This window comes from Eufriesea mexicana, unplaced genomic scaffold (genome assembly GCF_001483705.2).
Source record: "Eufriesea mexicana isolate 0111107269 unplaced genomic scaffold, ASM148370v2 scaffold21310, whole genome shotgun sequence".
Lineage (NCBI taxonomy): Eukaryota > Metazoa > Arthropoda > Insecta > Hymenoptera > Apidae > Eufriesea > Eufriesea mexicana.
Genome location: NW_016928441.1, coordinates 24,714 through 48,681, shown reverse-complemented (window position 1 = coordinate 48,681; position 23,968 = coordinate 24,714). Strand labels below are relative to the sequence as shown.

General features: G+C 46.5%; 3 protein-coding genes across 3 annotated transcripts; all 3 read right to left on the bottom strand.

The window, feature by feature from the left end:
• Positions 1–2,597: 2,597 nt before the first annotated feature.
• On the bottom strand, positions 2,598–4,615 carry LOC108554433 (uncharacterized). The gene is made up of 5 exons (XM_017909713.1): positions 4,470–4,615; positions 4,234–4,366; positions 3,332–3,588; positions 2,984–3,225; positions 2,598–2,905 (listed from the first exon to the last, which is right to left on the bottom strand). The coding sequence occupies exons 1-5, from the start codon at positions 4,613–4,615 to the stop codon at positions 2,598–2,600; spliced, it is 1,086 nt and encodes a 361-aa protein (XP_017765202.1).
• Positions 4,616–5,939: 1,324 nt separating this feature from the next.
• On the bottom strand, positions 5,940–11,158 carry LOC108554436 (uncharacterized). Its single transcript, XM_017909716.1, has 3 exons — positions 10,972–11,158; positions 9,348–9,549; positions 5,940–6,081 (listed from the first exon to the last, which is right to left on the bottom strand). The coding sequence occupies exons 1-3, from the start codon at positions 11,156–11,158 to the stop codon at positions 5,940–5,942; spliced, it is 531 nt and encodes a 176-aa protein (XP_017765205.1).
• Positions 11,159–22,146: 10,988 nt separating this feature from the next.
• Positions 22,147–23,581, bottom strand: geko (olfaction protein geko). The gene is made up of 2 exons (XM_017909711.1): positions 23,336–23,581; positions 22,147–22,262 (listed from the first exon to the last, which is right to left on the bottom strand). The coding sequence occupies exons 1-2, from the start codon at positions 23,550–23,552 to the stop codon at positions 22,147–22,149; spliced, it is 333 nt and encodes a 110-aa protein (XP_017765200.1). The 5' UTR covers positions 23,553–23,581.
• Positions 23,582–23,968: the final 387 nt, after the last annotated feature.

The window sequence follows — 23,968 nt, the reverse complement described above, 5'->3', positions numbered from 1 at the left end:
TCTCGTGGGGCGACCGGATCATTTTGCTTTGGCAAGTGGATTTCTTTTATTTTTTTCGCAATATGGAAAATTCATGGATTAGCAATCTATGTAAATGATTTTTATATTTTGCACAGGTGAGGATTCGATATGGGACATTTTCTTGGGACGCCGAAGTATTTGATTTGAGAAAGGAATATTTAAAATACTTTTGAGGACACAAGAAATAAAATAGACGTATATAAATGATTTTTCTATTTTATATCGAGATAGGACAAGGAAATATTCTTTTGACAATGGTTTTTGGTTCGGGGAGGATAATTTCCTAATACTTTTGAGAATGTAGGAAGCAGAATAAGATCATGTGTATTCTTCCTCGTATCGAAGTTTCAAGAAATATTCCTTTCACAAGTGGTACTTTTATGAACTGAACAAATATTTTAAGAAGAGAATTTTTTAAAATATTTTCGAGCACGCGATTGTATAAATAGTTTCTCTATTTCAAATTAATCTAGATAAATACAGAAAAGAAATACGAAATATCCTAAAAAGTTTCCCCAGTAAACCTTTTCAGTACCACAAACGAGATATCAATAAAATGCCAAAAGATATTCGCGAGACACGAGGTACTTTTATAAAGAATTTTAAAAATATTTCCTAGGACACTACTGTCCAAATAGTTCTTAATTATTTTACATTGTTACAAATAAAATAGTAAACGATAGAAATAAAAAGAAAAAAAAATTCCAAATATCCCCAAAAGTTTCCTCATTAAACCTTTTCCAGCACAACGAACGGAAACAAAGGACGAATCTCTTCAACATCGGCAGCTTCCTGTCCTAATTCAGCTGCATCTTAAACAAACCCCAGAAGGAAGCACCCCAATGATCCCCAATCTGGCGAATTAAATCGCAGCGTCTGCCACAAAGCCAGCGGAGAATTACCCCCCATCGGAGGGCGATACAAAAATCAGCGTTTCAATTACGCGACGCCTGAAAAGCCGTGTCGGAGGACCGTTCGGTTGCCAGGAACAATCGGGCACACCCCAAAGTGTTGCGTACGCCCGCAAACGCCTTGTTCCGAGCCGCGGCGGGCGACATCGAATGTATCAGAAGGCTAATTGTCTTTCGCTGTCAGTTGCACCCTGTTTGGCCTTGTCCAAGGCACACAGCCCTCCGGGCTACGGCGATCGCCGGCCGCCTCTCGGCCGCGAGCACGCCTCGAATTACACGCTGGAAAGGATAAAATAATTACACGTTGCTCCCCCTCTGCGCCGTTCCTTTTTTTCCGCCATCGGAGCACCTCCCTTTTCCTTCTTTTCACAGAAACAGCCCGAGTCGCGCGCGTGAACCTCGTGGAAAAAGTTCCGGGGAACGCGTGCTGCGGACGTTTGCACTTTCGCGAGAGAAATTGGCGGTCCTGGGAGAAGAGAATTTGTTTCAAGCGGGTAGTCGATTCCCGTGTTGTCTGTGGTCCTCGCGGAGTTTCCGCGAGTTCCAAACGATTTTCTACAACGTGCGGACGAATTTTGGCTACTCTAAAGGAAGCTTCGCTTTGACCGGGTTCTAGGCAACTTCCACTGTTCACGGAGCGTGGTCAGTAGGGATTGCGAAATTGAAATTGGTGTTGGTTTATCTGTTATGTTATCTGTATGTTTATCTAGTTATTCATCACTTCTTTACCTTCTATTCCTTTTCATAGTAATATTTATCCGTTTTATTTATATCCGTGCATTGTCTTTTTATTCTCATGAAACACCTACTCGAACACTCACTCTTGCATTGTTATACTATACTCGGAGTAAATGAAATTACAAGAGCTGGATAAATATCGTTAGATAAAACTCTTTATTAAATCGCGATAACAAATGGCATTGCTAGTTCATTAATCGCGTATTCAAACTTTGTCGCAATAGCCTGAACTTTGTTGCCAGTTTCTTACTCCACATACTTCGTACCCTCTTCCATCATCCTTCATCCCGTCTTGAAAAAGTCCTCACACCTGTGCACACGCACACGCGGCAGCGAGCAGGAAATCGAACCGAGATAAAATACAATTTATCGAGCCGCGTAACTGAGACATAAAGCGGCTCATACTCCGGCGCAGATTCATTGGACAAGTTGTCGGTGCTCTAACGGCGCCCCATGCTGTTTCCACAAATGGCGTCCGCGCCAGTAACATCGCGTTCACCGTCCACTCGGGACTTCCTGTTATGAGCTTACAGGTGGATAGAAAATGCCCGATGGGAGCGACGCCGACGAAATAAACGACGTTGTCCTACGCGGCAACCTGTACCCCGTCTTCCCCTCGATTCTCTGCTCCACGATAATCCGCGAATTTGCAACGCGTGATCTCCGGGTTTGCTCGATGGAAAATTGAAATTCGATATTCGATCGTGCCTGTTATCGTTTAAAGACCGGTTAAGGAATTTAGTACCTTGTACCGCGATTCCAGGGGAGGCTTTATTTAATTAGCAGCGTATTTAGTCGAGGTATTCGGATTCTTTATCGACGGGATTACGGCGCCGTGAAGCTGGAGGGGAACCGGAATCGCGGGAACCTCCTGTCGTCACTCGCCTGAAATGCGTATAGTTAATAGAGAGTGTCCAGCTTTTTATTTCATATACTCCCTACGATTACCTCGGGGAAGAATCCGACGCCGTTCTGCTGCCAGACGCTCCACTCCGACTTTGGCGATCCGTTCTGCACGCTGTTCGACGTTGGTTCGGCGTCGGGTTCTCTTTGATCGGGGAAAATGATCTCGTTGTTGATCCTCGTTTCGTCGTATCTCGGATACTCCTTCAGGTACTCCTGGTACTTTACAACTGGGAACTGAACCACGTCACTGACTGGTGCGTGCTGGACGTACGTTTTCATGCTTCCGGCGACTATTCTCTCTCTCACTTCGGTCTTCGGGTAGTTATCGACTAGTCGAACGAGAAATTACGGTATTCGAACGGATTTAATCATCCACGTTTACCATCTTACGATCTCGACTTACTCACCTCGTTGTCCAGGTACTCTACCGGACGTTCTATATTTCCCGCCTCGAAGCCTGTTGAAGAGCCGGAAAAAGCCGCCGTTGTAGTTGTTCAAATAATAGACCAGGCCATTGGTGTCTCTGGGGCACCTGGGGAAAGCCTCGTAGCACGCCATTGAATTTCCTCGATTGCTGTAGCCGAGGATCATAGCTCTGCCGAAGTTGAACAGCGCAGACGAGCCAGCGACGTCGAACTTGGCCAGCCAGCTGAAAGCAGAAGAGATGAGTCTGGGGGCCTGGATGGGACGATTCCTCGTGGAAGAGCGAGGAAATTTAACGGAGAAACAGATCGATACTGCGACAGGAGGCGTACTCGGTGAAAACGTTTCGACCAAGGAACTCGAAGAAGCCGGAGCCCTGTTTGCCTAACGATCTTCCAGGAAGTTTCCCGCTAGCCATCTCGCAGAGTATCCTGGGCACACACTTGTAGTCGTCGTGGCGGGATATCGTGGACAGGGCGTCGAGTAGATTCAGCTGGAATCCCGGCGAAAGAGCGACCGTTCCGCTCGGATAATTCGATTGCTGGTAGTCGGAAGTCGAGTACGCCGGAAGGGAGCCCGTCTGAGGCGACTGCAAGCAGAAAAGTTCCGGGATTCACGGCGTGGATGGAGAACGACTGGGTTGTTTCCATCGCGCCGTTGAATATGTCGAGAGGAATGCCTATGCCGAGAATTTGAAATTTTATTCCCTCCCTTTATGGATCTTTGCCTTGCTACTGGATTAGACAATTCTACTTTTTACCCACGGATTTACAATTCGGTGGCTTTCAAATCGCGCGCGGGAATTTGCTTATTAGGGACTCTGAAGAATATCTGGAGTTAAAATTAATTTATAGCATTTGGTAGGGTTTCGTGTAGTTTCGTAATAGCCCGTAATTGGTAATATATTAGACTCTTTACGAGGAGTAATTGGAAGAGTTTCACGTACAGCAGCAAGCTCGGTATTAAATTCCACGAGGTAATTTATTATTAATTTAGGAACGTCCCAACTAATAAACTCGCGCGATGCCTTTTACGGCGTCCTCGCTCCATTTCCCTCTGCTTGTCTTTCGATTTTGTTTCGAAATAATTGCTCCCCGAGTGTAATAGCGATTTCGATAAAAATCGAGTCATTCCCGAAGCAACTTTCCTCTTTGGCGGAATTTGACAAGTGCTCGAATTCGACTTGAAAATACACGAATAAGAATAAGTATAATTTCCAACGTACCATTGCAACGTTGTCGAAAATACTCGAGAAAATGTCCATGAAGGAGATCTGCCTGCCCGTGGACCCGTTCCACTGACCTTTTCCATTCGTCAGACCGCCACTTTCTCGATCCACGAGATCGATTGCCAATTCGTCGATACACCTACGCCATCAACGTTGTTCTCCGCTTGAATCGCTCAAAATTTTTCTTCCACATTTATAATACATTCTATTTACGACACTTACCCCGAGTTGCCTATACTTACCGCAATAAATCAGTGGCGTTGTAGTTCCTCCGAGCTTCCTCGAAGTCGCAGTAACGATTTCCTTCGATTTCGCGACGAGTCCTTGGAACCCCATCCTCTCCGCGAATGTGCGGCAGAAGAACAGCAACGAGGATGAATCTGAACATATTCTCGCGATTTTTGATCTATTTGTCTTCTCTCCCGATGAATTTTTCCCTCTATTAATATTTAACTTTCGCGAATTTTTCATGGAATTTTTCGATTAACTTTTCCAAGATCACCATAGTTTGCTTCGATTTCTTCGAGTTTATCTCGCCTATTTGGAGTTTGCGATAACTTTCGCGTTCACCGAGTCGTAAATTTCGTCCGTGAAATGTCGGATGACGGAAAATCCGTTGAAAATGGCACCGCGTTATCGCGTTGAACGCCGAAACACGACGACGTTTCGCTTCACGGATGATCGTGTCACAGTTCCACGGCAACTGGAACTTTCTTCGAAAGCGTTCTTCGTACACAAGCTGGCCCGACCAGGCGTAGGTAGGAAGAAACGTCATCGCAGGCTACTCTCACTCCGCGTGACCGTTTTTCGCGCGCGTGCACGCTCGAGGATGCCCGCATTTGACCATTCACCGAAGTTAAAACACGCGTGTCTTCCTTCGAAATAACTCTTTATTCATTAGTTAACAGCACCTTAATATATAACATGTTGCTCTAGCAAGAATTCCAGGGACGTTTTTAAACATTCAACGCTTTCGAAATTTAAAAAATTTTTACGTAATCGCGTCGAGTAAAACGAATACGCATTTTTAACGTTACGCCATATCTATTTTGGCATTCGACAAATATACATATGAATTTGCAAGAACCGGAATTTTGAGCCTTAAAATATCATAGTAATTCGCTTTTAATTTCTGAACTTCTACGCATTTCGCTTACCTAGCTTTGTATAATTAACACGTAGGGATTAAAAAATTAAAATGAACCACTATAGAAATTTGGAACTCGTCTAGGATTTGAGAATATATATAATTTTGCAAAAATATTACAAGTTTTGAATATAATTTCTTCGTTATTCGTCCGTCATCCGTGAAGCTAAAATCTAGCCAGCGTGTGTTGCGTTAAATAATTTCCTTTTCCACGAGTATCTATATACACTAAAAATACACCGTTCCAAAAGGTCAATATCCCCTCTTCATCTAACATTCTATTATCTCCCTATACCCGTTTAATTCAGATTCAGCAGATCCGCCGACGACGAAGTACGATAAATCAGCGAATCTCGTGGAAGCAGGGCGCATCACGTAACAAAGCATTAACAATTAATTACGAATCCTAAAATCATCAGTCCTCTCTGTTCACCTCTATCCTCGTCGCAATTTCCACAGCCGACTGCTGCCAAGGATTAACGATCCAGGCGGAGAAACCGGGAACACTCCTCGCTTCGATATTTACAATCTGTACAGGGCCTCGCAAATGGTAAACGGTTTACAGTTAATCCGAGAGCGTTGCCTCGTCGCAGCCTCTCCCTCGCTTCGCCAGCTGATGACAGAGTCGCGGGCTGCCTATGATGTCGCCCAGGAACACGCTCAATAAATAATTCTCCTTCGTCGGGTTCGCCGATGATTTGTACTCGCTGTAAAACGACGAATCCCAGACGTTACCATCTAATGAACCCGATTGTGAAAGCGTCGCGAGTGTTGGTGCGGTGGCCGGCAAGTATAATATAAATCGCGATGGTAGGTTGCAAAGTAACTGGATCGTGGCTTTTTCTCCCGCGGTCGCAAGACCAACGTGCATCACTGCGCGGTGGTTATGGAGAGGAATTTATGGGCGTGTACTGAAAATATCGCTACTCCGTTTCAGTGTCATTTTTCTCAGCCTTTATATCCCGATACGAGAACATTTCCCCCCTTATTTCAGACCCAACGATTAATCCGATCTCTATCCTAGATCCTGACATCGTCCTAACAACGAGACATCTCTCTACTTTTTCAGACCCAACGATTAATCCGATCTCTATCCTAGATCCTGACATCGTCCTAACAACGAGACACCTCTCTACGCGCTGACCGCCACGAGAACCCCTTAAGCCGTCAACCTTCAGCCCCCATGGCTGCTCCAAGGAACCCGAGACCTCCAGTCCCTCGTGCATGCTCCGTTAAATCTCGCAGAACCTCTCCCTGCCAGCTCCAACCTTCGATACATCCTCCGGTTTCCCTGGAACCGCCCCCTCTGACCTCCATCTTGCCCCTACAGGTGACAGAAGCGATTAACCGACGCGTTTCGTCTGCGACGACACGCGCTGGCCATCTCGGCTCCGTGAAATCGCAGATAAGCCGTTCGAATTCGAAGGCGGGTTGCTCGAGACGCTCGTAAAACGCTGAACCGACGGCGGAACAGGCGGAGGGGCGCAGGGTGGACGGAGAGAGTTATCAGGATGCATTAGGTCGCTCGTGGAGACCGCCATTAAGGGCTATCTGCCGCTGGCGTTACTTACAACTGAATTTAGTACGAGCTCGTGGCCGGCTGGCTCGGACGAAGAACCGGTAGCACGGATTTCTATTAGCTTCTACTAGTTGGAAGAAAGTGCTCGGCCGTTCCGAACGAAGGCCACCGTCGTTGCAACCCCACGATTTATCTGACCGATCATCCCCGGCGAGTTATCGCTGGAATCCGTGGAATTTACGCGACGTCTGTTACAGCGAGCGGAGGCAGACGGAGATGGATCTCTCGTTGGTTTTACATGCAGACTTTTACGAGCAGGTGGAGGTTCCTCTACGCGGAAGTTACGACCCGAGGAATCGACGCGACGAGGATCGCGGAAAGGCTGTTACGCGAGTTTCCAACTGAAGATGGGGGCGACAGCAGACGCGGAATTGGAATTGCGACATTGCGAATCCCGATGTTTGGTAAGTGGGACGAGGGCTGGGGGCTTCGTCGAACGAACAATCGAAGGCTGATACGATATTGTTGGATTTTGTAGGAGTAGATGAGACATCGGAGACTCGCGTTGATGAAATTCGGAGGAACCATTGGACACGTAGACAAACGACTATAAATATTCCTGCACCCAACTATCTGTCCATTCCAACACCTACGCGAGTCTCGCTAAAATACCCGAACCTCTTTCATCGCTCCTCAAGTTCCAAAGAATTCCCATAATTCTCTGCAAGTCTCAAAATTTTTCTTCCCCTTCTCACCTGAACGCGACTCTGAGCGTAAAAAGAAAACGAAGAGAAGAACCTGTATCCTGTCACACGATTGACAACAAGCACGCGAGGGAAAGGAGAACAAACGCAGTGAAAGAAGACGAGCAAGAGACAAGCGACACGTTTGATCGGTTCACGGCTGGTCGCGCAAATGTGCCAGTAATTTTCCACTATGCATTAACGAGTGAGTTATTAAGCTTCCTATCTGCGGCGTTTCGCAAGTCGATCGAGCGAAACGAAGGTGGAAAACCAGTCTTCGCCATCGCCGATGCCCTGGGCCGTGAACTTCAGGGTCGTGGTTACGCAAGGCGGCTACGTGGACAGTACCACGAGAGGATGCACTCGCGAAACCGCGTTATCGATCGCGATCGCTCTTGTTTTACCGATGCTGCTTCGGATAGGGTCCACCGAGGTTAGATCGTGCAACAATCGATCGCTGTCAGGAGCGAGAGAAGATCTAGCGAGTGATTTAGCGAGAAATCTAGCGAGCTTAGAATTAGGCGTACGGCTGATGGAAAGGTGAGGAGTGATTACCGATTAGGCGAATGCGATACCGTTTCGAGTAACAAACGCGATGCAAATGGACGGGATTGGAATTCGCGATGACGGGGAATGACGTTGTAAGCGAATGCAAACTATACGGGTCGTGACGATCGAGCCTCCAGGAACAGAAGCTTACGCAAAGAAGAAACGGGGTCGATGGCGGATAAGTGGGAAACAGGGAATGCTAACGCGTTGAGTTAATCGTGCTTTTCTCGAAATTTCTTGTCAAAGTCAGAACGAAGGTAATTCGAAGTAAAATTTGTAATTAGTAACTCGATGAATGCTAACGCGTTGAGTTAATCGTTCTTTTCTCGAAATTTCTTGTCAAAGTCAGAACGAAGGCAATTCGAAGTGAAATTTGTAATTAGTAACTCGAAAAAATTGGATCACCGAGAAGACCGGAAGTCTCATAGTCCGGGGTAGAAAAGTGGGCCAGATTTTGCGGTAAGACGTGATCCCTGAAGCGAGGGATCGAAACAGGGCAAGATCAGAGAGGAATAACCGTGCAACGTGACACGAAAAATACAAGTCTCGAAGACTGGTTTGAGAAATAGAGCGCTACACGCGATGTCTTGGGAAAACTGCTCTGCTCGATGCTAGTAATAGGCTACTGTAATTGGCTATTGATACAGCTACCTGTAACAAGCTCTTAGTCACTGGTCTGATACAAAGATGGCTTATGGATATGATCCTACCGGTACAGCTTTTACTATTTTTAAGCATCGCGCGGTAGATGTAGATTTATAACGCAATCTGGTCTAGAAGGTCTACCTGCGAGGTGAAAAATTGCCTGGCAAGGATTGGTAAAAGAGCGATCGAAGCAGGAAGACGAACAGGAAATTTTCGAGTTGAAGACACGTCGCTCTAACGTAAATACCAGGAGCGGAGTCATAGCTAGGGTCCAATGTAAACATCACGGTCGCGTTGTAACCTGTCCGTGGTTAATTTTCAACGACGTCGTTCTGTCTCAGTTTCGTGTTATTCTTCGCAGTGTCCGGACGAAGTGGTTCGACGCGCGACCGACTCTACTCTCGATTATGGCACGTGCCATCGGAACTTAAGTCGTATAGCGTGGTTCTAAAGTGCAAAATTGGCCCTTAAAATTAGAAATGACGGTAAATTTGTGACACACGTCGACAAAGTGTACCTGAAGACGACGTCCCAGTCCAGGGCTCGCTCCCGACTCCGTTTCTGAAGAGTTTGGGCCGCATACTTGACGCAGATTTTCTCGTAGATGCAAACGTTGCCGCCCAACTCGGACACCAACTTCTTCTCCACTTGGCTAACGTCTAGGATTTCTTCGTCGTGTACCAGAGGCAGGTCTCGTCTTACTCTGCTGACGTAAGTCTCTGAAAACGAGAGGTAAACGGTGGTAAGTGTCGAAATCCTTTCGAAACCCATACGACGGTATAAACATGATTCTCGAAAATTTTCAAGCCGTCCTTGTACAGCATTCTCGATAACCGTTCGTTTTATACTTTCTCTGTGTTACTCGTTTCGCATATTTCTCTCGAGCTATTCTATTTATAATGCCTCTCTCTCTTATGACGTTAATTTCCACGGAACATGTCTGTCAGTCGAGTTAATGCAGTATACGAGTTCCAATGCAAACGGCTATACACCTAGACAGGTTACTGTCATCAATCCGAGCGACAATCCTCGTTTCGATCATTCAAAACCGTCATATAACTATCCCTAACTAATGACCACTCAGCGACGTGGCTTCTTCAACGTTCACTTTAACGAAAATTGACGTGTCCGATACAAGTCCATCCTCGGTCGCGTGTTTGCCTGTCATCGTTAACTGCTCGTCAAATATCCGACATCTAGATCCCCGTTCTGTCGAATTATCGATATTCAAGCCTATTTACCGGTAAATCCTCGAGCCAGGGAGTCTTACCTTCCAATAGCTTCGACGTCCACTTTAATCGCGCGATATTAAAACAGAAACTCCGATTGTCGTCAAACTCTTTAGAAATTTATTTATTTATTTTCTCCAATTATATAATTCCAAATTTACCAATCTGCAATTTATTTATTTCCCAATTGACGCTAACGAGCCGAGCAAACAACAACAGGAAGGAAATTTTTCCGCGAGCGCGCAGGCCGTCGACGTAATCGAAAGCAGACAGCGGCGTGAACATGCTCGTCCAGGAAACGCGAAGGCGAGTTACGCGGATGTTACACGGGATTCCGGCGAAGTCGCAACAAGTGGAACACTTTCGCTTTCGCTGCTCGTCCATTCGATTCACGCGCGAAACTACGGGCCAGAGGGCCGTCACCTAGTCACCTACGCGGCGAGGATCGGCCACCTAGCCCCCGTGATCGACGATGCATCGCGTGGATCGCGACTGCCCGCCTGATCCAAGAACATTGAACTTGCCCGTGCGGCCGATCGCTTTTTCCGCGATCCGTTCGAAAACGGCAACCATCCACCTCGGATTTCTTAACGCGATAGCGTACCGGCTTGTTACCGTTTAATTGGATGAGACTGGTTGCGTTCTTGCATTTGCTCGTCCGATCGCGGAACGCTGATAATCAGCGTAGCTCGTCGGATATGCAGTTTCTTTCACTCGCTGCTTAAGCTGGAATTAATTAATTGTGCGTAATTTGAAATTCGACTGATTGCCCCTCGATTCCGTATTTATGAACATTCTCGGCGTACTCCGAAGGTGCCGTGTAATTTAGATACACCGGTTACTCGGAATTGTTAATTAAGAAAATAATTAACAGTTTTCGTAACACGTATTCGCGAGTACGTTTCTATTCACCTGGGTTCAGCGAGTACGCGAGTTTCTTCACGAAGTTGGAGATCCTCACAGCGGCGATGATCACGGGGAAGCCGATCAGCTGAACCGGAAGCTCGAACGAGGGTTCCTGCGGACTCGGTGCCGCGTTCACCAACGTCACCAGCAAGAGGCAGTATCCCAGGGTGGAGGAAGAGCTTGTCAGACGCATCTCGGATCGCTATCTAACAGACCAATCGAATTATTCCCCTTTAAAGCCACCTCATCTAGCCACACCACGCTTCATCCCTTCGGAAGAAGTCGGTACATTAATGCCACCATCGTTCACAATCCAATCAACATTCGCGCAACTTCCAAACAACTAGACACACTCGCACGACCACGAGGACCATGCACAATCTCCATCGACACTTCACCAGCAGTCTCCATTCCAATCCAACTCATCAAGAGCCAACTAGAGGCAAAACTACAGCGGAGATCGGTTCCGCGGACCTGTTCTACGTGACAGTCTCGAGGCAGAGGAGCACCGGTCGAAAAGGTGACGGCGGACTGGCTGTTCCTTTGGTAAAAACTCGTGGTCGAGTGTTCCTCCGGCGACCGTAGGCCTGCAGCCGTCTGGTTCGAGCCGGCCGTCGAGAGAAAGTGTTCGGCCCCTACCTCGCGTTCAAACGAACGGCGATCGACCGATTGCGACATTTAGTGCGCCACCAGGTCCCGTACGTCACGTCCATAGGATCCTCTTCCTCGGGGGGTTCGTGGCCTCCGCAAGGTCGTCGTGACGGTTCCGCACACGTCGACGCTCCGGCACCGCTTTCCACGTGGAAAGTTGACACGGAATGTCGGTCGTCGAAGGAAATCGAAAGCCTCGTGGCAACTGGAGTTAACGACTGTCGAGGACTCCAGTTTTGGGGGTGGTTGCTCGCGCGTGGAATGAAAATCGTCGTGGAACGTAGGCGTCGAGAATTTGGGTCCATTATGGAGCGTAGGTGAAGAGAAAATGGGGTCTTGGAAGTAATTTCTGGGGTTTCTTTGAGCCTAGGACAGTTGATGATCTTTTGACCCGTGGCTTTGTAGGAAATGGAAGTTTTTCGAATATGAACCTAGTCGGATAGATAGGAGAGCGTAGATGAAGAACAAAAGTTCTCTAGATAGAAGGTATGGAAGATTTTGTCGAGCCTGAAGGGTTTACCTAGGTTGAATCTAGGGATCGAGAACGTGTTTAATTGATTAGCTGTGTCAGCGTTGCTTTTTTTCAAGTTCCATCTCGTAATAGTGGATGGAAATGGTGTCAGCAGCCACTTAAGTGCGATCACGCAGCAGCTACTCCGTAAGAATATAATCGATTTCTTGCGTGGCAAGGGGAACGAGACCGATTACGCGCAAACCTACTCGAATCGTTGCTCAATGCTCGCGGTTTTCCTATGTGTCCCCGTTCACGTCGATCCGAATGTGTGCCACCGATGCACTTTTACCTCTCGCGAGCGACTTCCTACGCAGGAATTGCTTTCCCCTTCGACAACTGCAATCGTCCCACTGTATCGCGTACTAGGAAACGAACGGTAATCGGGGTTTCAGCAATTAGCTTCCAATTAGGGTTCCTTCGAACACGAATTTCGAACAATCGGTGCATTCCTCGCGTTCCCGGCGCCATACTTGTTTTCGAAAATCCTCTTCCCGTTGACGTGTCTAATAACCGCATTTTAAATTCACTTTCTATATTTTTTATTTAATTTTACAGCGAAAAAATAGGAATTCCTTCGACTAGGAAGATCGTGGGAAATTGACGATGTCACTAGCGACGACACTGGTATCTCGTTTCCGCGCCATCGACGCCCGCTCCTGAGGCGTCTGGTAGCGTCGCGACCCCGGTTCGCGAATGTCACAGCGGGAGATGGCCGTTTTTCCGCGAGGATCACGCTTGCTCGCGAGTTGGCGCGAGGAACGAAACGCCTGCGATCATTTCTGCCATGACACCGTGGATCGTAACGGCTCGGAGTCGTTCTTGGCACGATTCTCCTCGCGATCGTTACGGGAAACGCTTGGCATAGTGCTTAAGCCGATAAAGGCGCCGGAGATTATTGCAATAACTTCTCGACACGGCCGACGCAGCTGTAAATTGTTACGATTGTTTTCCAGCGAAATCGCCGCCGTAAGAATTACGCCTGCTCGCAGGAAGCGGAAGGCGTTTGCAGGGGATGCTTTCAGGGGTTGAAGGAAACAGCTTTTCGGGATGGCAAATTTCGCTGAGCGTTCTTCGTCATCGATTTATAATAACCGTACAGTCTCGTTCGCGATTGCAAATGCGACCTGCGACTAAGTACCGATTGATGACTATAAACGATGGCTAATCACCGTCCATTTTAATTGCTCGAAATTCATACAGACAGCCGTTGGATAGAAATTTAATTTCGGTGGATTAAGAGACGCCATTTGGAACTGGACTCCCGTTGTTCTTCGCAATAAAGTTGATCGAATAAACCGTGATTACCCTGTCCACGAAAAATTGGTGGAAATTTTCCATATCGACGAGTACTTTACATTCCTCTCTAATGAAGGATACAGGTATCAATCACTCTTCGAACACGCTAATCTTCCCGTGTACCGAAGAGAACACAGAAATCGCAGGAGCGTGCGAGAACGGAATACAGTGATTTAAATAACCCCGCAATTTGCAATTAAACTCGCATCAATTATTCTCTACGAAGAGTTTGGAAATATTAATCAAAGCGTTAAATAAAATGATCGACACGCGGATTGAAAGTTTGTGCGTGGAAAGCGTCTGATAATGAATTATCGCTGCGAGCTATGGGAAATCGAGCACTGGCTACCGATTTCTCTTAATTTTCGAGGAAAGCGTCGATTAAGCTCGAGACGATAACGAGCTACGGAATGGATAAATTGGTATGGCGGAAATTAGAGCGGGCTTTTTGGTCGTCGCATCGGCGGCGCGCGCGCACGAGCGAGTAAGCGAGGATTAATTACAAGGAGCGGGTTCCGGCGAAAGAGCCATTACCTCGGCCTTTGTGAACGTTTTATACGACTCGCTAAATATTGTACACCGATGGTAAATAAGGGCCGGGCTCTCGTTCGAATCAGTTCGTGCGACGACCACTCGTGCGAACGGCTATTACGCCAGAAATTCCCGGCAGCGCGGAAAATGTCCCGTAATTGTCGGCGAATTAGCAAAGGTGCCTTCGAGACATTATGCAACGCGGCTTTGGACGAGGAAGCTACCTTCTAAGATAGGAGGGAATTATTTCGGAGAAGGAGCAGGGGTTGTGACACTTTCCGAATTTTTAATATCGCGTTAATAGTAGGATAGTTTAAGAGACCATTTTCTAATTTTTCCTTAAAAATTCTCCATTCGATGGTACGGTTAATATGCTTATGGTTATCTTCACAGCATCTCCGCTTATTTTATTTTTATTTTTAGGATTCTTCCTTCGCTTTTTCAGCCGTTGGTTATCGGTCGTGAAAGATTTAGTGGTTCACAGGTAAGGGGATAGAGAAACGTATAGTGCTTGCGAAAATGCATAAGGATTTTGCGATACATTCACATAGATTTAGTATATTCGAAAGAGTTTTATTTTCGACAGTCAGAAACAGGAGTTTTCATAATACAGAATTGATCCTACGCTTTACGCAGGAACGTACAGTCAAGCGCGGCGTTTTATCGATAGAAAATAAATAATCGATCCGAGTTTATTATCCTAATGAACGAACGCGATTGCTGGGACCGGTTCAACCCTCGTCGACCCCCTTAATCGCGTTCTAAATTATCTTACACGGATCGAACGCTATCTGTTAATCGAATTCATCGGGATCGAGTACGACGGCGATGAAAATCGTTGCTTAAGTATACTTAACCTAAGTCTCTTAACTATCTCGAGAACGATCTTGAGTTACGAATGAAGTTCGACATCTGGGAAAAATCGCGAAAAGGTGATCTCTTCGTTTGCTCTCTCTCTTTCTCTCTCTCTCTCTCTCTCTCTCGCGACGTCGTCTTTCACCCCGAAGGTTCGCGTTTCGGGGTTGAAGAGAGAATTACTCGAGGTTTCGGGGAAACCCTGTCGTGGCAACTTTACAAGAAAAATCGTCTGCGATATCACAGGTTACGTCGTCGTATTTTTCATCCGTCGTAGACGCGATTTCGTCGCGTCAGCGCAATCGGATCTTCTTCATCATGTTGAGAACGCTGGAGCCGGGCAGCGGGCAGGTGGGGTAGAAATTATGACATCCCTGACCTTCCAAGCCGGATATCAGTTGACCCATATGCGCCGCGAAGTGGTACCTCGAGGGCACTTCCGCCATCGTGCTCAAGCTCGTGTCCCTGAAAAGTTTCCATGAAATATTCAACGATTGTTCCTTCCTCCCTCGCCTAAGCTAACATAGATATATCTAAATATTTCGATACAGATACAAAATTTATCGAACTCGCTACGTCGAAGGGGCGAACTTTAATTCCTGCGAATCGAAGCAACTCTCTTCGACAACTCTCGTCGAATTATCAAATATCAGCACTCGACTAAACTTCCTAAATCGATTTAAACGAAACGCGAAGCTTGGAATACCATGCAGATCGACGGCGGAATTTCTCTCCGTGGAATTATTGCATTGGCGAGAGCCGTCCGCGACGTAATATCGCTGGCTGGAGATTAATACGCAAGCATTACCCCGTATTTTCCAGCGTGCGATGAAAAAGCGGCAATCTGGCAGCTCGGGCAGCATGAACGGAACAGGTGTCACGTTGGCGTGCGCGTTTCGCAAGAACCGCGTGGCGAAAACTCGTTTCGAAACGGTCGGTCGGAATAAACGACGGGCGTCGACGCCAATGGCGCGGCGTGCACGAAATCGACTCCACTTTCGCAACGGTTGACCATGATAAACTGGTCGAGAACGGGGCACATAAGAACAGGCACAAGGCGAGTCGCCTTTTACTTTCGATATCGACGGCTGTCGGTAAACACGCGCGCCGGAATCCGGTTACGCTCCGGAGGAAACCGCCTGAAAATCGCTCGAGTCGCCGGCCTTTCTCCGCGCGGGCTTCGAACTGACGCGGGAAAAATGCTTGCTTCCGGTCGCCGCTCCGATCCCGACTTTCTATTCGCGTGCATTTCGCTAGTCGATCGAGTCTCCTCCGCGGCGTAACGTTCGCCGATGCTGCAACGTGTTACATACACTTCGCTATCTTTTCCTTCTCTAACGTAGCTTTCGTTCGCGTTGTTAACGTTAAAATCGCAGTGGAGATCTTTACCCGATTTTTATGGAAACCCGATTCTATAATTTGCCAGCCGCTAAAGAGAAGATTCGGATCGATGGGGTGTTCTCGAGGCTTTTACTTTCGGATTGCACGCTTCTCCAAGACTAATTAGCGTCCGCGTAGATAGCATCGTGTGATCTATATGCACGGTAACAATCGACGCTTCTCACTGCAAGAACGAGTAGTTTCTCTTGATCTCTAGATCGAGATGATCACGGAGTTCTTCCCGGCAGAAGCAGGAGCTCTGCTCGACTTTCGACGCGGTAATCGGTTAAAATTATACTGGAATTAAGTATAATTGTAAATATAGATCATCGTGGATAGATCGGGCAGAGACAGGAACCGAACCAGGACCGATACGAGCGACCGCAACCGGCGAAGAAGAGCATGGCGGCCGCCATCGGAAGTGGAGGAACGCGCTGGATCCTGCGGGAAGAGAGACGCGTCGTAAGGAGCAGTTTCGTCACGCATGGCTCGCGAGGAAGACGTCTCGCGGACGATGAAGGGAAATCTCCCTGTTCAAATGTTTACGATCGAGGCCTCGAGGCGAGCGTAACGAGCAAACGCAAAACGGCTCCTTAGCTTTTCCATCTTGATCGGTTTAACCCGCAGCGATCCCAATAAAAATCGGCCTTCGCCATGGGAACGGCGTTTACGCACGCATAAAAGTAAATATAAAAGCACGGATCCTTCCGGGGCATTAACCGCGACGAGCCATCGCGACATCATTGCCCGTTGTTCGTTTAACTTTCGCCATCCGCCGCGCGTTTTTCCGTCCCCTTGCCCCGGGTTTCGGCCATTTTAATTTGACGCTTCGTTGACGAGCGAGTGGGATGTTCGGGGAAGTGTGGGAAAAATTTTTTCGCATTTATTTGAGTTTCCATTCGTAATTAAACGGACGATTAAAAGTATCGCGAAGGTTTGCAAATCGTTTTTGGAATTCAGACTGTGCTAATTTAAAATCGAGATCGGGCATTCGTAATTTGGATTTGTGCTACTGATGGTGCGTAAGATGGAGCAAATTTTGTCAATTTGGAAATTATACTGTGTTGGAATTAACACCGGGAGTACTAAAGTGGTGACAACGACTTGATCCTCTTTTTGAAAGTACGTGTCTCTTTTTGTCAAAGTTGATATTAATTAATATCAATATTAATTGAATAGTAGACAAGAAAGAGTAGAGATAACAATTTTCCACCACAAATTTAGATTTAGTTCAACATTCGAACCTAAAATAAATTTCTCACAGTCACGCTTAATCCGTGTAACGAAATATAACATAAACGGTGAGACGCAAGAAGGGCAGAATGGCCGCGAATTTATAAACTCGAATAAGCGAATCTCTTTCCAATAACGTCCACTGAAATTTCAATTTCCGGCAATGTCACGAGCAAATATTTTGTCAACGCGTTGGGAACAAATCCGATAGTGTCCAACTACTCTGTTCGGGAAGCGTACTCTCCCGCGGGTCAGGATTAATTAATTAATCACCGGGAAGAAAAAGGAACGTGCTCGGCGCAGGTATTCGAGGCTTAATTGCTGTCAATTAAACCGCGCGCGGCCGAAACGAAATTCACTTTTTCCAGCGGAAAAGTGGAAGAGCCGCGCGTAATTCCGCGAGATGAACGAAAGCATCGCAGTCGGGTAACCGCGGTGAATTAATCGTTAAAGCAGAGCTGTCGACCCGCGCTTTTTTCCACTTTTCGAGCAGAAAAATCAGCGGAGAGGAAGCTTTCTATCGATAATTACGGAATGAGATCATCGATTCCTTCGATCAAAGTTTCAGGGACAGGATTCGGTCGGCCGGAACACGCTCGCGGCGTCGTAGAAAGTCGGAAGATTGAATAACCCGTGAAAAGGAAAGTGCCTGCATCGATATAGGTGCACATGGTCGTTCCCTTTTCGAAGTGGTTTACATAAGACCCGAGGAACTTTCACGTTGTACTTCAACCTCTCTGTTCGCTGACGAACCGATGCGAGCCTTTAATGGCCGGAAATAGTAGCGTCTTGCAGGTAAATACGAAATTTTCCTGGGTCCCGTCGCGTTCTGTTTCCCTGCTTCAACTCCACTGCTATTTCTTCGCAAATATTACGCGTAGCGTTTCAAACGAAACAAAATATCCCTGATCCGGAAACGCCAATTTTATCGAAGGCTGAGAGACTTTTGACAAATATTTTTTACCGTTGCTCCAGCGAAATAACAGTTCCGCGTACTTGGTCATGACTTCTGGTCCGTGAAATTCGGACGAAAAGGAAATTTAATTCAATTTACACGCGCGCGGTGTAAATCTTTCGCGATTGCAAGCAGAACACGTATATATTTTCCACGAGTAAAATCTTCATCCGCGATGCTCGTTACCGCGGAATAATAATCCTGCTCTGTGGGCGTGGAATTCACGGTTCATAAAATTCGAATCGAAAACGCATATTTCCTTTGATTCGCAATAAATAGGAAATACGGCAATTTTTTCCTCGATTAAGAATTTCATTGCGAAATAAAAATTCCTATTCCCAGCTCGCGAAGCCTGTCGAAAGGAATCCAAAGAGAAGGGGAGCAAACGGTTCGCAAAATTGAAATGAAAAAAGGAAATTCCGTAGAATTTAAAGGGAACGGGTAATATAGCCGATTCCCCAACAATTAAATACCCCCACGACCCAATTTTCAACTCGCAAAACTCCACCAGAAAATCTCCATTCCTATCCAATATCTCCCCCAACACCGAGACACGCGAAAACGAAGAAAACGGAGAAAACGGAGAAAAATGGAGGGGAAAAGCGAGAGGATAACGAGGAAACCGGTGAAATGGTGGTTAACGATTTGCAGGAGGGTGGAAAGGGACGAAGCCGGGCGCGCATTGTCGGAGTCAATATTTGGCCGGTTTAACGTAACTTTGCTTTTAATCAGCGGGCAAAATGGCCGCGGATGGCAGCGGCGCTCGCATTATCCAAATAACGCGGCGTGCGTGGCCGCGTTTCGCCTTTCGATCGTAAACGAAAATTGCGAGATACGCGGGCGTCATCCAATTTCGGCTGGCAGCCGGCGTCGCGACGCTCGGGAGAGCTGCGCGTTGCGTTCGTCCGTCGTCGAACGCGCGTTCATCGACGGGAAAATTGCGAAACGCGGCCCGCTTAGCCCGCCATCCAATTTTCGATGACGCGCGGATCCGCCGCGGCTCGCGCGATATCGAGCCTGACCGTTCGACTGCATCTGTTTAGCGAGATATCGAACTGACGTTTGTTTGGCCTCTGCCTGGCCCTCGCGCGCCCGGCATCCCGGCTCGATCGCGCGCTGATCGATATTCCAGCGATCGAGGAGAGCATCCGGCGTGTACGCCGGTCCATCGGTGTAATCTGGAGATTGGAAGGTAATCCGACGAGCTGACGTTTAATTCTCCGGCCAGATGGGCGGGGTTACAGCCCGTGCATTGTTGTTTATGAACGTCGTGCTTGATTTACGTATAAAGTGCGCCAGATTTAATAAGGTTTTGTCTGCCGCGAGTTTAGGATATCGGGCAAGTTTCCCGGTGCGATAGATTGCTGTTATAACTTCCGTAGGATTCACAGATATTCCCCTTCCCCGCGAAAATTCGCGTAGATTTTCGTACCTTTATTCGTGGAAATATTCGGCTCGAGGATATTTCTCAGGTATGGACACGGTTAATCCTTTGCACCCGAAGATCGATATTAACACTATGCCGTCCTCACGTCTAATCAGGATTCTTTGGTTTGATGCCAGTAGGACTGACTCATCATTTGCGAATGGTACCAACGTGGTGTCACCGGCATTTGCCCAATAGTTTTCGTCGCCACCGGACAGCATAGTGTTAATTAATGTGTCAAATTTAAGACAATGTAACGGTGTGCGAGCTATCGAAATCAAACAATTCTACGTGTTAATTATTACACGATTTCTTTTTTATTACTGAAAGAAATATCGCCAGCTTTATAGCAGAAAATCTTCGAACTCCTACTCATCTTTAGCCAAAAGATCGTCGAGTGCAAAGGGTTAATTCATTGTTACTAGTTTCGAGGCTGTTTTTAACACGTTGACTGCCACGTTCTTCTCTGCTTAGAATTCTTAGGATACGATGAATTATTAAACAATGTGTCGAAAAACAGGAGAAATAGCGCTCTTTCTGTTCCGCTATGCTCTCTATTAATTTACGTCGTTAGACTGTTCAAAAAGCATGCAAATTGGTGACCAGCGTGGCAGTCAACCTGTTAAATAAATAAAAATCGGGGCTATGTGTTTCGTGTTACAAAAAAACCGTGTTAAGCGAAATTTAGAATAAATATTCGTGGAATACCGTGATATGTGAAAAGCAACTTAAACAAAACTCGGAAATAACACAAGCTCGAGGAATTTATTCCCAATAGTTTTAACGATCTTAACGAATATGGTAAATATTTTCACAATCTTCGTGTCGAAATAGGATCCATCGTTTGTTTATAAATTCTTGTAAAAATCGACGAATATGAAGAATTTTTGCGATGATTTCGCGATGGTGACGCAACCTCTCTGTCATGGCGGCTGACCTTTCGCGAGTCTCTCGAGCCGGCGAATTCTAGCGGTTCGGTCGCGTTACCGGCAGCCAACGATCGAAAGTGGAAAGTGAAAGTGGCGAACTGGAACCTGGTCGTATGATGAAAGTGGACGAGGCTCGGGCGCCCTGCGAGTCGTCGTAAAAATTCCACCGCGAAACTGCCCGATTATCCCGGACGTTTCGAACGTCAATCACGGACGTCGAATGGTCCGTAAATGTCCGTACGGTGTAATTGCCTTTTCTTCGTCATGGTCTATTTCGCCTCTTTCACCCGGCTAAAAGCGTAACATCTCGATCGACTTATCAGACGCGGCGGGGATCGAAAAGAGATTTCAACGGGGAGCTTGGATCGTTGGCAGACCACCGGGCGGATTGGCTCTCGCGAGCAATGAAATTATCCTGGCTTTCTCAAAGTTTAAACCATGTTTTTTTTTCTTCGTGCAACGAGGTGTCTAATGAGATTACGTTGCGAATACGATGAAGATCGAGGTGATTTAAGCGACGTTTAATTCCTTCCGGTTCGTTGGACAATGATTTCGAGTCGAGTGTTCACTTTCAATGAAGATTATACATGTAGAAATTTTTATTTTTCTTCCATTTATATATTTATTGATAAAAGGTTAACACGTTGACTGGCATACAACTTTTCACGATTCTGGTCTAAGAAGCCAATTTGATTTAATCATGTTATATTATTAAAAATTTGATTTATAGTACACAGTAATAATCAAAAGCTTAAAAAATGTTACGAATTATCTCGTAGTTGGCGCGCAGGTTTGTTTCAAAAATTATCACAAACCATTAAAATGTTATTCTGCGTGAATAAACTGGTGTAAACTTTTTCTTTTTGAGTGAACTTTGTATAATTGTATTTTCTGTTCATTTGAGCCAAGTCTCAATAATGAAGGGACGAGATAACTCGTATTTGGCAGTCAGCGTGTTAAGAAACGAACTGACGATTAGTTCATGTTTTATCTCCCAAGATCCTTAGGCTAAAATTAAAAATTTATAGATGCTATCCCTTTCCTCTATTTTTAATTTCGAGATATAAAATTCCGTAATGTCTTCCGTTGGTGAAGGTAGATGCGAATTTATTAGACTAGAACATCGAATAGAAATTTGGAAAATAATTACGGATTAGAAAGTATCAACCCTTAATTGGAATTTAATAATTTAATAACAAATTCGACGAAAGTGGTGCGCGATAGCGTTTGAACGAAAGCAATTATCCGACTCATCGCCAAGATGCTCGATCATCGTTTTACGAAGCTAAAAATGCCTGACAGTTAACTAACGCTCTTTCGAAACGAGCCATTAACTGCTTCTATCGCCTTGAACTTATCAGCTCGAGAGACAAGCAGATAAATGCAAACTCATCGTTTACCTGATTAAGTTTTACCGTTCCATCTCGCTCAGCTGATCCTGATGGACGGACGAGGTCAGTTCGCATATCAGCTTGGGCAAGCAAGCCGTCTTGATCGTCGTCATCATCTTCGCGCGTCTCGAGACTGCTGCAAAGTAATCCATAAAGCGGTGAGATCGTTAAGTTCGTCGGAGCATCCCGCTGATACGGGAAGCAACGAATGTCTAATTAGCGGTACCCTAGATCCCAGCTTCGATCCATCGCCGGTTAAAAATCGGGGCTACGAAAATGCTACGAAACAGCTACGATCTCTTTCGTTACCCGACAAAATTCGAACCGTTCTTCAAGATCGACAATCAAAGCTGATCATCCGTTTACTTCGTGCGAATTTTCCACTGTATTAAATTACCCGGCCTAGCAAGATCGATGATCTTTCTCTCGGTTAATTAAAGGAACTGTCAGCGTGACGATTCTAGAACTAGATTTCACCTTCGTTCGACGGAGAAACTCGCTAATGATCGCGAAGGAAGCCTCGCGAGCACCAATCGAGCGCGAGATCGTCAAAGTAAATTTTCCACCACCCGACTGTTCCAACTGTAATCGAACTTCTTAACTACTGATTAGCTCCAACTCCGACCCGTTAAGACGAGGCAATCCTAATGAATCGCATACAGGTGTACAGTGAAATGTTCCGTCCATCCGATTCCCTTCGCGATTGCGTAACACGCGTGATAAGACTATGCTAAGTGGACAGTGTTCACTGTCACCGCTGCAGAAACACGTTGAACGCGTTTCGGATCACGGTATGAATAATTAAGAAACCAGTTTACGATCCATTCGAACGGTTCGACCGGTAAACCGATAGAGAATGGACGTTACGTGCAAATTGGCCGATAGTCGATCGAGCTTGGACCAGAACGCTGTCATAAATTTCAAAAACAATATCGGGAAGCTCGCGTACTAGGAAAACGCGTCAGAAAGAATTCCCCACTCGATTTACTTATCCTCATACGAGGAATAAAAACTCGCGACGCGATCCCCGATGTTCCAAAAATGAATGAAATCATCGACTATTCCAGGTTACGCGAAGCCACACGCGTCGTTACGCACTTGTACGTCACCTTCGTATTCCGCGAACCGCGATTACGTTACGAGCATCCGTTTCCTCGTCGACGACGGACGTCTCCGGTCGTTCATGCGATCGCGAGTATTATTCCTTACCGTTGTCCTTCTCGTCGTCCTTCTTCATCGTCGCCAAGGTTATCCTGTCGCCGGGTAGCTGGCTGCCAGCTTCCTCGGGACCTTTAACCGGTTCCGTGATGTTCCTGTCGGCGGATCGGCCAAAAATCGCGGTGATCAGGTAGCTGTAGTCGCCGGCGAACATGAGGAACATCCCGAGGAATATCACGAGACGCACGGTGCCGGTGTCCATGATCATGCGTGATCGCGTGCTTGGCGTGGTATCGCCGCGTGATCGGAAGAACACGCCGGGACTGGATCTGCCGTTTGAACTTTAGTCCTCGGCCTGCTACACCTACTGCGTGCGATAGGCTGCGATTAAACGGAAGCGCTGCGTCACCATTACACCGCTTCACGGGCAATCCCCATCGAATTCGAGCGTTTTTACGCGGCAAACCGAAGGTTTCCGTTGGGACCGGATGCAATTTTTAGTTCGACGAGGATGCCTCGAATTTGGAATCTTTGAGTAACTTTTAGTCGAAGTATCACGATTCTTTGTCGAGAAGAATCGGATGTAACGAACTCGGATGGAATTTTGAGAACTTTGAGATCGCGAGAGAGAATATGGGGATCTGAGCGAAAATATCTTGGATTCGGAATTTTTGGACAATCCTT

Excerpts from the sequence above, each read along its gene's own strand:
- LOC108554436 (XM_017909716.1), bottom strand. The coding sequence starts at position 11,158 with ATGCGTCTGACAAGCTCTTCCTCCACCCTGGGATACTGCCTCTTGCTG. Across the intron at positions 9,550-10,971 it reads CGCGTACTCGCTGAACCCAG|AGACTTACGTCAGCAGAGTA; the intron begins GTGAATAGAAAC and ends TCTCGTTTTCAG. Across the intron at positions 6,082-9,347 it reads GACTGGGACGTCGTCTTCAG|CGAGTACAAATCATCGGCGA; the intron begins GTACACTTTGTC and ends GTCGTTTTACAG.
- LOC108554433 (XM_017909713.1), bottom strand. The coding sequence starts at position 4,615 with ATGTTCAGATTCATCCTCGTTGCTGTTCTTCTGCCGCACATTCGCGGA. Across the intron at positions 3,226-3,331 it reads GGTCGAAACGTTTTCACCGA|CTGGCTGGCCAAGTTCGACG; the intron begins GTACGCCTCCTG and ends TTCTGCTTTCAG. Across the intron at positions 2,906-2,983 it reads TAGAGTACCTGGACAACGAG|TCGATAACTACCCGAAGACC; the intron begins GTGAGTAAGTCG and ends TCGTTCGACTAG.
- geko (XM_017909711.1), bottom strand. The coding sequence starts at position 23,552 with ATGATCATGGACACCGGCACCGTGCGTCTCGTGATATTCCTCGGGATG. Across the intron at positions 22,263-23,335 it reads GGACGACGAGAAGGACAACG|CAGTCTCGAGACGCGCGAAG; the intron begins GTAAGGAATAAT and ends ATTACTTTGCAG.